Source organism: Amphiura filiformis, chromosome 19, assembly GCF_039555335.1.
Source record: "Amphiura filiformis chromosome 19, Afil_fr2py, whole genome shotgun sequence".
NCBI lineage: Eukaryota > Metazoa > Echinodermata > Ophiuroidea > Amphilepidida > Amphiuridae > Amphiura > Amphiura filiformis.
The window spans coordinates 48,051,782-48,068,042 of NC_092646.1; the positions used below are offsets into that span (position 1 = coordinate 48,051,782).

Here is a 16,261-nt window from a genome sequence, read left to right on the forward strand (position 1 = left end):
GTTACCGAAGGGGGGTCTATTTTTGTGAAGAAAAAGTACGCTACCACTGTAAATGATTAATGTTATAGCGCCATTCCTTGCGAAATAAAGCTCCACAGAAATCTAGAAAAAAAAAGAGAGAAAAAAAAAAAACGCAGCGATTTATAGTGCGCCACGCACACAGGCACAACGCCTAGACGCTGATCCACAAGCCTCAGCATACTTTACCGGTTGTCGCTGACCACTACGGTCCCACATCATTCCATAAACCATTTAACAACAATTCAGGGACTTTGCTGCTTCAAGAGCGCACACCCTATACATTCCACAAATAACCTTCGCAACAAGGATCAGCCCCCCGAGTTTCGTACGGGTTACAACGAGACAATAAGCACTAGTAAGTTTCTTGTCCAGGGGGATTTCAACTCATTATTCCACGAACACGTAAAAGGCACCGCCAGGGTTCGAACCCGCAACCTCTCACACCATAGTCGAACGCCTTATCGATTGAGCTAACTTGACTGCTAAATTAAAGTAAGTAAAATACTCTTAAACATTAAGGGTATATGCGGTATTGTTGGTCGAAGCAGCCGAAAAATCGATTTTTATTGTCTAAATTAATATATTATTGAAAAATAACACTTTGATGTTTTGCAAAAGTTCATTCTACAAATCATATACTTTGAAAACTTGCTTAATTCATTGTTGTTAATTAGTTATGTACATTTTACAAAAGTGTTGTTGTTTCAGTCCTCATTACAACATAACTCAAGAACCACATGACCTACAAAAGTATTTCTGTGATATTTGACATCTTCTACACACTCGCAAGGAAATGAGTGATGCAATTAACAAAGCTCACTACCATTCGCAAGATGTTGTGAACTACCAAATCGCAACACTTTAAAATAGTGTATTACCTTAAGAGCTATATCTGATATGGACAGTTCTCAATACTCTCGAGGTCATATTTTTTTTCAAGCAAAAGTCTAAGCACCCCTGATTTAAGCGAGTAACTGAAAGTTGAAGTACGGGATTTTGTGTACACTTTCTATGGCACGTGCAGCTCTACCATGATACCGCAGAGCATGATGGGATACACCTATCAGATCCTGTGGTACAGAAGTAGGTTGTCATAAATTTCCAAGTTTAGGGTTACGAAATTTTGACAGGATAGTTAGGAGAAACTATGTCACTGGGTTTTCACCAACTACCGTACATGTATTATTAGTAAGGTGAGTGGCAGGTCACCTATTGATGAAAATCGCTGACATCACAACCCCAAAATAGACTGCTTATATGGGTGCTTTTCGTTAATAAAAAAAAAGTCAAAGCTAATTTCACAAATACAATGAAAAAATATTTTCTGGTAAAGTTCAAGCATTGCTTATTTCTAGTATTGTCCTATTTATGTTGAATAGTGTGCTGTATGACAGAGATCAACGGAACCAAGTGGCCATAAGTCTCTTCCAATTGCTTTCCATGGACGCGATAGTCTATTATAAGTCATTAAACCTGTCTCAAAACTCTCAAAAGCTTGGACTAATATCTTGATCAGTAATGATGTCAGTTTTAACCGTCAGCATTCTCTTGTTGACAGTACCGGCTGCTGTTCAAGGTAGGTCATTATATCCAATGTGGCTCCGTTTTAACTCGATGTGTCAGCGATTGTTAGTACACAGGGTATTGCTTCGTCCGCACACAATATGTATATTATACCGTGAATGTATATGACTGAGATCCCTCAATTCTAGATTATTTTATTTAGCTATTAAACTATAGGTCAATATACTTTATAAAAACAATGCGTCAAATGAAATCTTTATTTCTAGTTGTTCTCAATCCCTCCCCCCAAAATTGAGAAAAAAAAAGGTTTTCTAAAACAATATATACTTTAGAAGCCATATCACATAGCATGTGGTCTAAAAAGTAAAATATGGACAAATTTAGGTATTAAAAAAAAGAAATATATAAGAAATACATATTAGTTATACATTAATACACAATTAAACGTTACAACCTTTGCGCCTAAGGGGTCGTCCAAAATTTGCGTCATTTTTACTTACGCACAAAGCGTACGTAACCCCCTCCCCTCCAGTTATGCACAAATAAACTGGAGAAAAAATTGCCATGAGTTCTGCTGATAAATAGATATCCAAATACTATGATGACCAGTGCGGCAGTACGAGGGTGGGGGCGCCCACTATACAAATCACAAATTAAACTAATAATGTTGTGAATGTTTCCACGCATTTTGCTTTTCTTCACCCGTGTCAGATATACTTTTCGATGAAATTGAACACCATTCATTCCCAATGTTCTCTCGCGGTCTACGAGACTTTCATAATAAAATATAAATATTTAAGTTACATTTAATGTATAAAATACACCGTTGTCATTCACCAATTAATTGTAATTAGTCATTAAACTTATACGCCAGTATGTCAAATTAAAAAAAAAAAAATCTCCATTCAAAATTGACATACAACACGTGATACGCCAGTATGTCGAATAATAGTTCAATTCATATCCATATTGGCCAAACAGCCGCGATATACCAAAATAGTGGTGTATGTCACATATTTGCGACATAGTGGCGTATGTCACTGATATGCCAATGTGTCGCCCAAAACAAGGGGAATGTTGTACACAATAATTTCATTGAGTGAGATACGCGAACCTAATTACAAGCCGACGACGGATGTCGGCTTGTTCTGTCTCTTCTCAATTCTTTCTTCTTCTTCTTGCACAGCCGCCATCGGCGCTGTGCATTCTTTTTACCGCGTTCTTACACAGCCGTGACGTTAGTCACGGCTGTGTCTTTTTTCTTACAGGTTCTTTCTTCTTTCTTTCTTCTTTCTTTCTTCTTTCTTTCTTCTTTCTGCCGACCACTACATTTGCTCTAGCACTTACATGCTTACACCGATTTTGACCTAACTTTGTACAAGCATCATTGACCATGCCCCTACATGTCATATGAAACTCGTGGGGTCAAAGGTCACGCAGGGGTCATAGGGGTCAAAAACGTGATTTCAACTCAAAATGCTTCTTCTCTCACAGATTACGTAGGACAATGACACCACTTGCACACATGCATTGTTATTATCTTGTGTCTATGGGGTCCTCACAGATTTGGTGTCAAAGGTCATTAAGGGTTCACTTCCAAAATAAAACGAAAAAACTTCAATTTTTTTTTATTTGCTAAGAAAAACATAGGACAGTAACGGTATGTTCACACATAAATTGTAGTTACCCTGTGTATATGTGGTATTTTTTAATTTAGGGTCAAAGGTCATTAAGGGGCCACTTCCGGTATAAAACGAAATACCTTTAAAATGCTTCTTCTCCCATAAATTACGTAGAACAGTAACACCACTTGCATACATGCATTGTTATTACCCAGTGTCTATGGGGTCCTCACAGATTTGGGGTCAAAGGTCATTAAGGGGTCACTTCCGGTATAAAACGAAAAACCTTCAATTTTTTTTATTTGCTAAGAAAATCATAGGACAGTAACGGTATGTTCACACATGAATTGTGGGTACCCAATTCATATGTGGTATTTTTTATTTGGGGTCAAATGTCATTAAGGGGTCACTTCCGGTATAAAACGAAAAACCGTCAAAATGTTTTATTTGCTTAGAAAAACATAGGACAGTAACGGTATGTTCACACATGAATTGTGGGTACCCAATTCATATGTGGTATTTTTTTATATGGGGTCAAATGTCATTAAGGGGTCACTTCCGGTCTGAGACGAAAAACCTTCAAAATGCCCTTCTGCCACAAGTAACATAGCAAAGTGGTGCTACATGCACCCATGCATTGACATTAGCCAATGTCTATGGCCGTTTTCATATATTTTGGGGTCAAAGGTCGTTAGGGATAACAACACGGCTGTGTTCGTGGGTTAGACCACAGCTTAGTCTAGTTACAAGCCGACGACGGATGTCGGCTTGTTCTGTCTCTTCTCAATTCTTTCTTCTTCTTCTTTCTTCTGGCAACTCGTGACATTTTGCGTGACTTGCCACGTTTCGCCCTAGCTCTCTTATGCTTCGACAGATTTCAACCATACTTGAGCCAAATGACCACTGGACTAGGCCAAACCTTACATTTGACTTTGACCTGACTGTGACCTTTGACCTTGACCTTATGGTCAAAAATGTTGATTTCACAAAAATGCTACTCCTTCCACAAATTACATGCAATGATCATGTGACTCATGCATATGAATCAACATGTGGCAGTGCTTAAAACTTCCTAAAAAGAATTGAGGTCAAAGGTCATTAAGAGGTCATTTACGGTCAAAATCTGAAAAATTTGTAAAAAAAAAAAAAAAAATCACTGTCTGTACAAATTACATAGCAGAGAGTCGCCATTAACACACATGCATTGCTATTAGCCAGGGTCTTTAGGATGCCTACAGTTTTGGGGTCAAAGGTCATTAAGGGGTTACTTCCGGTCAAAAACCAAAATTATCAAAAATGTTCAAAACATTTTTATTTCAAAATGTAAACAGACCAGAATAATATAACCAACATACATGAATTAGTGTTCCCTGATGTATGCATGGTATTTTTATTTTGGGGGTCAAAGGTCATTAAGGGGTCACTTCCTGTTTTTAGCTGAATAACTTCAAGAATTTTATCTCAAGAACTGAACATGTTAGAATTTTTTAATTTAAATTGGAACAATGCATTTTGTCGGTGTACATAAGGTGTTTTTTTTTTTTGAGGTCAAAGGTCATTAAGGGGGTCAAAAGGTCAATCAAAAATTTAAAAAAATCAAAATCCATGTTTAAGTTCCGATTAAGCTGAAATTCACCAGGAATATTTCTTATGACATCCTAAGCACAATGCAAGAGCAGTTGACCCCATCCGTAACCCAGGGGTCAAGTTATAGGGGTCAAATTGCGGCTTGTATTCAGCGTCTGTTGACTCTAGTTCTTTCTTTCTTCTGGCAACCGCAATCAACTGCATGTAGCTCCGCAAGGATTGACAGATTTCAACCAAAGTTGACCCAAATGACCATTGGGCTAGGCCAAACCTTCCATTTGACTTTGACCTCGCTGTGACCTTTGACCTAGCTATAATGGTCAAAAATGTGATTTCACAAAAAATGCTACTCCTTCCACAAATTTCATGCAATGATCATGTGACTCATGCATCTGAATCAACATGTGGCAGTGCTTAAAACTTCCTAAAAAGAATTGAGGTCAAAGGTCATTAAGGGGGTCATTTCCGGTCTGAAAGCTAAAAATATTCAAAAAATCACTGTCTTTACAAAATATATAGCAGAGAGTCGCCATTAGCACACATGCATTGCTACTAGCCAGGGTCTTTAGGATGCCTACAGGTTTGGGGTCAAAGGTCATTAAGGGGTTACTTCCGGTCAAAAACCAAAATGTTCAAAAATTTTTATCTCAAAATGTAAACAGACCAGAATAATATAACTAACATACATGAATTAGTGTTCCCTGATGTATGCATGGTATTTTTATTTTGGGGTCAAAGGTCATTAAGGGGTCACTTCCTGTTTTTAGCTGAATAACTTCAAGAATTTTTATCTCAAGAACTGAACATGTTAGAATTTTTTAATTAAAATTGGAACAATGCATTTTGTCGGTGTACATAAGGTTTTTTTTTACATTGAGGTCAAAGGTCATTAAAGGGGTCAAAAGGTCAATCAAAATTTTCAAAAATCAAAATCCATGTATAAGTTCCGATTAAGCTGAAATTAACCAGGAATATTTCTTATGACATCCTAAGCACAGTGCAAGAGCAGTTGACCCCATCCGTAACCCAGGGGTCAAGTTATAGGGGTCAAATTGCGGCTTGTATTCAGCGTCTGTTGACTCTAGTTAGTGATATACTTTATTAATTAATGACATGCATGTCTTGAAAGTTTGTGAGAATGTAGAGCTTTATACATAGATTATGAAACTGATCTTAACTCATTTTGTCAAAAATGGCTGATACGCCACTATGTCTTGGGGGGCGACGATATATATAAGGGAGGAGATGTTATTAGTATAATGTTCTTAAAATTAAACTATGGGCTTCATGTCCTTCGACAATCTGCAGTTTCAGAATGGACGTTCCTTTACTGCTATTCATCATCCTCTAGGATATGAAACGCTCTTTATGTAGGACTATTCTGGTATGAAATCAATTAAGCAAAATGTATGTTGGACCGCTGTGCATAATAGACTCGCAATTAAACATTAAAGCGGTCTCCGGCAATCAATGGTATAATCACATGGTTTTCTTTAAAACAAACTCTTAAAACCAGTAAACATCCGTCTCTCAACACGCGATATTCGTAAGTCCCGGGCGCCGAGATTGTCAAGTACTATGACGTCCCAGTAATACAATGAAGGCTGACGACAATTGAGCACAAATAACCATTACGCCATTGCACTTAGACAATTTCGGCGAGGGAATTTCGAATATCGCGTGTTTGGAGCCAACTGTTTTATTCGTTTTTATGGTCAATATGAGTTTGTTTTTAATAAAACAATGTGATTCGTGCTTGATAATTATGTGTCTAACATATAAGGCATAATGTTATGATTTCCGGAGACTCCCTTTAAAGAGAAAATCACTGTCGATGTACTAACATTGTTACGGTACAACGAATTGAACAATTCTCCTGAATTTTATTAGATTAATTGGTTGTTAAGGTATGAATAAATTGTTGAAAACATGTCATGCTTTGTGCATAACTTAAAATGGTGACAATTATGGACGGCCCCTTAGCCATACCTACATGCGTATGGTACATGGTAGACATGCGTGAAAACGAATGCTTCCTGGCGAGACTTTGCGCGATCTCAGTTTCGTGTGGCTACTTAAATCGAAATATGAATTATGTAACGGCAACACTTGTTGATGTGTTTTCAAAATGAATTATTTTTTGTAGAATGAACTTACGTTAGGTCTAGTTCTGTATTATAGTAGAAATATAATCATTCGCATTGTTTCATTGCACTGACCGTCTGTGTCAAATATAATTATATTCCCTTTATTCAGATTATATGTGACGTGTCATGTCAAAAGGAGACACTTTTGGACAGGTTATCAATTTTGAGGTTTTTACATATATTAAATATAGAAATATTTTGCTCCACAAGGCTGTTTTTCTCAATGAAATCGGACATTCCTAAGCGAAGATATTGAGTTCATAAGTTATGGTATTATAAAATTGAGATATCGGCCTTTAAAAATATTATTGTCAATGTTGAGAGTAGGAATAACTTTGAAAAATGTCTCAAAAATACACGATTCCTGTCTGAAACTATCAGACAATATTTTAAAAATTAATAACATCACAAATTCGCAACAAATCGAAATTGTGAAAAAAATCAGATTTGTGGTTATTTCCAATACTACAATACTGCCCAAAAGTGTCTCCTTTTGACATGGCACGTCACATATATCTGATAATGACCCACGTCTGACGTATCTCTTTTGACGCAAGCCAATTACAGGGGAGGGAGACTTTGGCTGCAATTTGGTATCATTTGTGTTTTATGACGGGGATAGTGATACAAATAATTGTGGGCTTTTATTTAAAATACTTGCAGTGTTTCTTTGTACATGTTTCACTTAACTTGAGAAATAATATTCATGATATTTGAAAAATGGTGTCTGAGGACATTAAAAACCTATCTAAATTCATGGCATGGCAAATGTAGTATATTTGAGTGATGCGTTGATAGCGTTATCGGTCGGGTTAAAACGAGTGAGCGGCATATCAATCGAACAAAACGTTTTATAATGCATTATGTAAAATAATGTTCATTGTGTGGGTGCATCATGTTTAAAATAAAATTACTTGTTTCTACATAGAGATTTAAAAGGGAATAAAATGTGTACATCCATATCAAAACGATACACTCGTCGGCTGCTACATGTGTCTCATTTCACATAGTAGCTAGGAATAAATATCCGACTCATATCAAGTGTAGGTCACTTCAAATCACCTGTCAAATCATCCCCAAGTCAAATTCTATAACGAATGTTCTGTTCTCTGTATTCCATTCCTAACCCATGTGACTTCAGATGATTTGAAGTGACCTCCACTTCGGACATGAGGCTGGTATTTAATCCTAGCTATTATGTGATATGAGACACATGTAGCAGCCAACAAGTGTATCGTTTTGATATGGGTATACACACATGATTTGGACTATTTCAAGAACATTTTCAGTGTTATGTTGAGGAGCAAAAACAAGGGGAAATGGGCTAGAATCACGTGACAATATGAGCCGGTTGTACGGTCTTAGAAGGTCGTGGCGTCCTCTGTCCTTGTTAGGTCGCTGCTGTTTATGTTGATGTTAATGGCTTTTATGACTTCTAAAAGCTCATTTTCGATGTATCACGGATCTTCATCTCACATGAAATAGGTTTTATGTCACAAAACGTATGATCAAAATAAATTACTCAGAAGCACATAGTTCTATCAGACCATTAAATAACATACTGAATGGGCAACTCCAGTTGAAATTCATACTCCCTGTGTGGAAGATTGAGGTAAGTTATTTCATAGCGGTGCATGTATTTCAACTGGAATAGACCATGAATTAATTTTGGATCTTTTCAGGGGCAGTTGAATTGCGCCTAGTTGGTGAAAACAATTCAACCGAGGGACGTGTTGAGGTGCTATATGACAGCCGCTGGGGAACAGTGTGTGATGACTCTTGGGACGCAAACGATGCAAAGGTAGCATGTCGCCAACTCGGACTTCCTTCCGGTTCTCCAGCAGCATTTGGCTATGCTTACTTTGGAGAAGGATATGGACCAATATGGATGGATGATGTAACATGCGGAGGAACGGAAATCAGTTTGGACCAATGCCGCCATCGTGGATGGGGAAGCCATAATTGTGGACATAACGCTGATGCTGGTGTCATTTGCACTGATGGTATGTTCACAGAAAAGTAATATAAATAGTAGTGATAAAATAATAAAAATGATCAGCAATACACATAATATTAATTAGTATGAATTTAATACTAGTATTGAGAGTGTCAGTTTGCAAGTGTCCTTTGACGTTTAACAAGGGCAACCAAAAAGATATGTATGTTCGATTTTGGACAAATATCAACACCATCGCTGTTGGCATCCGTCAGTCCGTTCGCAGACTATGGAGTAGCGCCGTCTGAGGTGGTTGGAAAGCATCGTCTTGTGTGGCTGAATGGACCAATGCGAGACTTGCAGATTTTGTTGCAGACCTGGCATCTGAAGACTGATGCATCTGGTATGGTTGGTTTGAATGTTTCACACTGACTGGCTTTGCGCCTTGCTCGTTTTTCATCAGCAGCTTTCTGGATGACGTCTTCTCCCTTTTCAGGCCGTCAGTGAGATGTTGCCTCCAAGTTGTTCTGTCACTAGCAGCAGATTCCCAGGTGACCCAGTCCATGTCAAATGCTTTCAAGTCACGCTTACAGACATCCTTAAAGCGGAGTAGCGGTCGACCCTTTCTTCTGTGTCCTGAAGATAGCTCTCCGTAGAGGAGATCCTTGGGAATGCGGCCATTTTCCATTCGACTGACATGTCCTAGCCATCGAAGGCGACGTTGACGTAGTAGCGTATACATTGATGGGATACCCGCCTTAGACATGACGTGACCTTGTCTTTCCAGGAGATTCCAAGAATGCGGAGTAGACATCTCAGGTGAAATACTTGCAGCTTCCGTTCTTGTGGAGAGTAGGTTGTCCATGATTCACTACCATAGTGGAGCGTGCTGATTTCACATGCCTTGTAGACCGCCATCTTTGTTGTATTGGTGAGCTGATTGTTCTCCCATACTTTCTTAGATAACCTGGAGAGAGTAGAGGCCGCCTTGCCGATCCTCTTGTTGAGCTCAGCGTCCAGAGATAGATTGTCTGTGGCAGTAGAGTCTAGATAGGTGAATTGGTGAACTACCTCAAGTTGCTGATCACTGATGTGGATTGATGGTGGAGCTATAGTGCCCTGTCCCATGACTTGAGTCTTCTTCAGACTTATGGTTAGGCTGAAGAGGTCGCAAGCTGATGCGAAATGATCCATCAGTTCCTGTAGCTCAACTTCAGAGTGGGCAGCTAATCGCAGCATCATCAGCGAATAGCATGTCTCTAATAAGCACTTTCCTTATTTTGGTCTTGGCCTTCAGGCGAGCAATGATAAAGAGTTTACCGACAGATCGTGAGTGAAGGTACACTCCCTCTGTGGTTGACTTGAAGGCGTGCTTGAGTAGCAGTGCAAAGAAAATGCCAAACAGTGTTGGTGCGAGTACAGGCCTTGGTTTACTCCACTTTTGACACCAAATTCTTCAGACATTGAGCCATCGAACTGAACAGTACTCATCATCCCATCATGGAAATAACGAATTATGCTGACTAGCTTGGGTGGACAGCCAATCACTAATCACTCAATTGGTGATCAACACCATAACACACACTTAATAAACTAACGTAATAAACCCAATGGAATTTAAACAGGTATATCATTATTTTCAGGGCCAACGGAATTTCGTCTTGTCGGTGGAAGCAATTATACGGAGGGCCGAGTTGAACTGAGGTATGGTAACAGATGGGGCACAGTATGCCATGATGCTTGGGGTTTAAATGATGCAAAGGTAATATGTCACCAACTAGGGCTTCCTCGAGGTTCTCCAGCTGTCCTTGGAGGTGCTTACTTTGGAGAAGGATCTGGACATATATGGATGGATGATGTAGGGTGCACTGGAACCGAAACTAGTTTGACAGATGCCCCCATCGTGGATGGGGAGTCCATGATTGTGACCATAACGAAGATGCTGGTGTCATTTGCACTGATGGTAAAAAACACTAACAATAGCAATAATAATAATAATAATAATAATAATAATAATAATAATAATAATAATAATAATAATAATAATAATAATAATAGCTATATTATAACAACTACATTTATATGAGGCAAAACAAAATTAAGTTTTTGTAACTGCACGCGCCAGCAAATTCCCATTTAACGGCGGCGTAAATTTACGACAAGTGCACCCAAGTCACGTAATATACGTACTACGCAAAAGCGTTTAGCAGTTAGCTTAGGTAATTCGTCCGACTGTTGTACTACTACTACTACTACTACTACTACTACTACTACTACTACTACTACTACTACTGCTACTACTACTACTACTACTACTACTACTACTACTACTATACTACTACTACGCCTACTCCTACTACAACTTAGGCTACTCTTTCTTTCGCCCACCCTACATTAGCACTATACCGAACCAAAAGTGTACAATTTCCACACACAAAAGAATTGTCATCTCTCATCTACTTAAGTACAATGTTTAATTTTTATTCTGTTAATTTTGTGGAGTAATAAAGATGGTAACAAATCAAACAATCACACTGCCTCTGACTGCAAACTAATCACTGACAACAAAAATCTAAAGCCCATCCATAAACCAAATTTATTAAATACATCAAATCGACCATCAACAACCCTGCGATCCTGGGCAAAAATGCAAGAATCAAATCAATCAAGACAATTGTTCACGCCCTACACGTTAGACTTAAAATATAGACCATCGAAATACTTGCATTCGACATTACAAAAGGGGCGACTATTGTAACTGTAGGTGTTATAAACAAAATCGATTCATGTCCAATGACTTTTACTGAAGTAATTTTACTGGAACAAAATTGTGTATTGTGTATTGTGTGTGTGGGGTGGGGGGGCATGGAGAAATATATTTGGTTTATCTTGTAAAGCGCCTCGTGGTTGCGTGCAATATTTAAGGCGCTTAATATATTGCAATTATTATTATTATTATTATTATTATTATTATTATTATTATTATTATTATTATTATTATTATTATTATTATTGTTATTATTATTATTATTATTATTATTATTATTATTATTATTATTTATTATTATTATTATTATTATTATTATTATTATTATTATTATTATTATCATTATTATTATTATTATTATTATTATCATTATTATTATTATTATTATTATTATTATTATTATTATTATTATTATTATTATTATTATTATTATTATTATTATTATTAGAAAGAGAAATAGATGGGAGAGAGCATTGGAAGTGAAAAGGGAAGGGGGAGGAGAGCTCGAGATAGAGAAGATGTCGAATGTAGGGGAGACGAGGAGGGAGAAGGAGACACTTAAGGACGAGGAGGTTATACAGGTGGGGAAAAGGGAGCCTAAGTGCTTACCGGGGATAATAAACTATATAATCCATAATCAAATCATCTCCATATTTATGTTTCATACAAACAAAAAAGCCCCCATCCCACCCCAGCCCTCAATATTCGCGTATTTATATGATTTCTAGGCCTAGAAATATGTAATATGTCACCTTCAACAGAGAGCATCAACTGTCATCAGCGGGAATATAGATTTCCGATATTTATCATGATAATAATTATGTTAGTACAATAGGCTATTGTATACGTATGGTTATATACCATATAGAGTACCGAAGTGTGACGTCATAAAATTGTCTTTTTTGCATTTCAGCATTTTCATGACCATATTTCAGTAGAACATGATGAAAAACATCCACAGTCCAATTTGGTGGGAAACGGATCACGAGGGCCCGAGATATGGCCCCATTGAAATCAGTGTAAATTGGCCTGGTTCATAACTGTTTGGAAACCAGGCCAATTTACACTGATTTCGGTGGGGCTAATTAGGTATTCATGCGGCCATATCTCGGGCCCTCGGGATCCGATTCCCACCAAATTTGGACTCTAGATGTTTTTCATTATGCTCCACCGATATATGGTACTCAAAACGCTGAAATGCGAAAAAAAGTTTTCTGTGACGTCATCACTTCGGTACTCTATACTGTGTCCTCTCAGCATAATACTGTTATGCTTGCAGACCAAATCTGCTCTATTTTTTAATCGCTTGATTTTTGGTTTCTAAACAAAAGAGAAACCAAAACTTATGATTTGAAATCATGCTGATTGCGTAGTCATGGTACTGAACGCATTCGGGGGTGCTAGGGACCGTCGACAGACTGTCGTCAGCACTCCGAAAGCCCAAGATGGCGTACGTGTACCCGGGGTGCAGGCGTGGAACCAAAACGACAGCAGAAATCGAACGGGGAAAAGTTTCAGTGTGTGTTTCAGTGTTCCTAGGTGGAACTGTAAATGTATCATGTACTCCTACATCCTACAGTGCGAATAAGACTTGCATTTCCTCTTTCCTAAATAAAACCTGTTTTTGTGCAAATACTGTTTTGTTTTGTCCAATTTCTCGAGCAATACGTACTACGCAGTTTTTAACATGCCATAAAACCTCGTCTACAAGCCTCGTCTTCTGATGGAAGCTACATTAATCCAGGGCCATTATTGAGTTTGATCAAATAAATTACGGATCCAAGCGTATACAAACAAGTATTATTTTAACACCAATCAATTGTATTGGCATATTTAGGCTTTTTTCAAATTAATAAAGCTGGTAGACGAGGTTTTACGGTATTTCATAAAGAATATTAACTGACATTTTCAGAAAATACGAGTCAATATAAATGCATCCACCTCCACGTAAAATGAATCAATCACACGCGACAATTAATTCGGGTTCAAAAGCACTGCGAGTAGCAGGGCCGGAATTACCATAAGGCCAGATGGGCTCGGACCCAAGGCCCCCAAATTTTAGGGGCCCCAAAATTGCCCTGTGCAATGTGTATCTTGCATTTTAGCCGAACAATGCTATGTTTTGGGCCAAAATTGCCTACAAAATTGTAAAAGCGCGCATTGGCCTGTTATATAGCAAAATACCGATTTAATTTGGGCTAAAATAGTCTATAATTGATTTTTTTTGCGCGCTAAATCTAAAAACATGGTCACTTGAGTACACATGCCTTCCTCATGGTGCGTTTGGGGCCTCCAAATTTGGGCCTGGCCCAGGGCCCCCAAAAAGGTAAATCCGGCCCTGACGCGTAGTACGCAAAGTGCGCGAGAGTCCAGCTAGACATGATTTATACACTCCGCGTATTTTTCTAACATTTATTCTGATTGGGTGCAACATATAGGAGTATATATAATGTTATAAATCACAAACATAGTGTGCTTATGTCCACGGTAAATTCACCGTGACCTTTCCAGCCATAAACCCGCTTAGTTAAGATTAAACCGAGATATGCAGTACTAAACCATTATAGTAATCGATTGTCCAACGCTAATTTATTACCACGTAATAATATTAATCCAATGAGCGATCGAATTGTCCGCTACGGTCGACTAATCCAATTGATAATGACGCTATTGACATGTACGTTCGGAGCTCCACTGACTGAGTTTTGGGGTATTTTCAGTGGTTTGCTGTCATTTACTCATCAAGGCGCTCCACCGTAAGATTGACATGTAGAGAATAAACCATACTTGATTGAGAAAAAGTACTAAATTTTCACCTATGACGGTTTCGTGACACGCCTCTTGCAAATGTGACCGACCAAGCCAGGGCGGCCCGGTGAAGCAAAATGTGCATTGGAATAACACGGGAGTCACGGTTGTTTGATGGGATCATTTATTAGTTTTTCAAACAAAACATCATGATTGTATAACCAAATTTTAGGCTTAAACAGCTAAAAGTGATATCGTGCTAATGAATACAGATGCTTTTGAGTCGTTCTCAACTTTATTTTCCACTCTTTTACAAAATTGTTCACTTTTATAGTATTTTTTAAAGCTTTTTCGGATATAAAATGTATCTATTAATGACAAAATTGGTGGCGCTATTTAGTTACTGGAAATTACACTTTCAAGCTTTTAATACAAATAATTTCTTTTATTGTTTGATAAAATATGTTTATAAAATTTTCTTGTTGCTTGTTTTATCTATTCCAGCTGTTTTACCTAAACCTTGCAAATAAAGAAATATGATTTAGGATAAATAGCGCCATCTATAGTTTGCATTTAGTTAATAATGAAGCCAATTCTATATACATCAAACAGCCGTGGAGTTTAGATATACTAGTAGATGGTATATTTCTTTCTCATAAAAATGTATGCTCCCCCGTTATTAATGCTTGTACCGGGTTGAAAATTCAAATATTTTGAAAAGAACAAGTAATTGAAACATAGAGAAAGTACTAAAATCATAGCTTTTATACTTTTTTCATATATGACGCTAACTATTTGTGTGCATACATGTAGTTAACAATAACTGCATGATGAATCTAAACTTAAAGGCCCATTCAGTGATTTGCTCATCCGGACGATCGTAAAATCATCAAAATTCAGATTTTGGTACCTTTGTAATTGGCATAGATGTGCTAACATAGCCTGCTAGTGGTTCGGTCGAAAGCCGTGTATTTTAGACAAAATAAAGCATTTGCATGATTCTGGACTTTTGATACTGACAGTACAAAAGTCCGACTCGAGATCGAAAGAAGCTCACTCTCCACGTACCAACACGCGTTGCGTATTGTTTCTACTACTTATTACATCAGTAGCTACTATTTTAAACAAAATACACAATTTTAACTGTTTTTCATATTTGAATTGACCGTTAGTTTGCCTCGGTGACCTTTAATTGCTTATTTTGTTTTCTACTACAAAATTGTAGCTTAAAAGCGTCTGTTTTTTAAATCAATTTAGACTCTACTTCCCCGTGTTAGAAACACTGGACTAGGAAGTTTTTCCAGTCGATTGGTGGCGCACTGTACGAAAATCTCGATTTTCTCAGAGTTGAAGTAGAAAACCTTTCTAAAACTTCTGTTTTTTGACTAATTTGTCGATGTATTCAGGGAAAAGTGGTTTAATGAAATTCTGTAGACTTATTCTTTATTTCTAAGCAACTCTGACAAATTTCCATTTTTTTAATGTTCCTGTGAAATCACTGAAAGGGCCTTTAACTTGCTACAAATGCTACTAATCCAATCCAATTAAATATCCTATTTGTTTTTCATCAGGGCCAACTGAATATCGGCTCGTCGGTGGTAGCAATTCTACCGAGGGTCGAGTTGAGCTTCTTGTCAGTAACATCTGGGGTACAGTTTGCGATGATAATTGGGATATGAATGATGCAAGGGTCATATGTCGCCAGCTTGGGCTTCCACATGCTTCTCCAGTAGCTCTTTCGAGTGCCTTTTTCGGACAAGGATCTGGACTTATATGGATGAGTGATGTAGGATGCTATGGGACTGAAAGCAGTTTGGATCAATGCAACCATGGTGGGTTGGGAATCCACCATTGTGGGCACAATGAGGATGCAGTGGTCATTTGCACTGACGGTATGTAGGGAAAATAC

General features: G+C 37.8%; 1 protein-coding gene across 1 annotated transcript in view; it reads left to right on the forward strand.

The window, feature by feature from the left end:
* Positions 1-1,542: 1,542 nt before the first annotated feature.
* Positions 1,543-16,261, forward strand: part of LOC140140618 (scavenger receptor cysteine-rich domain-containing protein DMBT1-like) — a 29,509-nt gene continuing 14,790 nt past the window's right edge. Inside the window, exons 1-5 of the mRNA XM_072162376.1 lie at positions 1,543-1,597; positions 8,584-8,904; positions 10,463-10,800; positions 14,965-14,992; positions 15,924-16,244. Coding sequence (XP_072018477.1) covers positions 1,543-1,597; positions 8,584-8,904; positions 10,463-10,800; positions 14,965-14,992; positions 15,924-16,244 — 1,063 coding nt within the window. The remainder of the gene's footprint in view (positions 1,598-8,583; positions 8,905-10,462; positions 10,801-14,964; positions 14,993-15,923; positions 16,245-16,261) is intronic.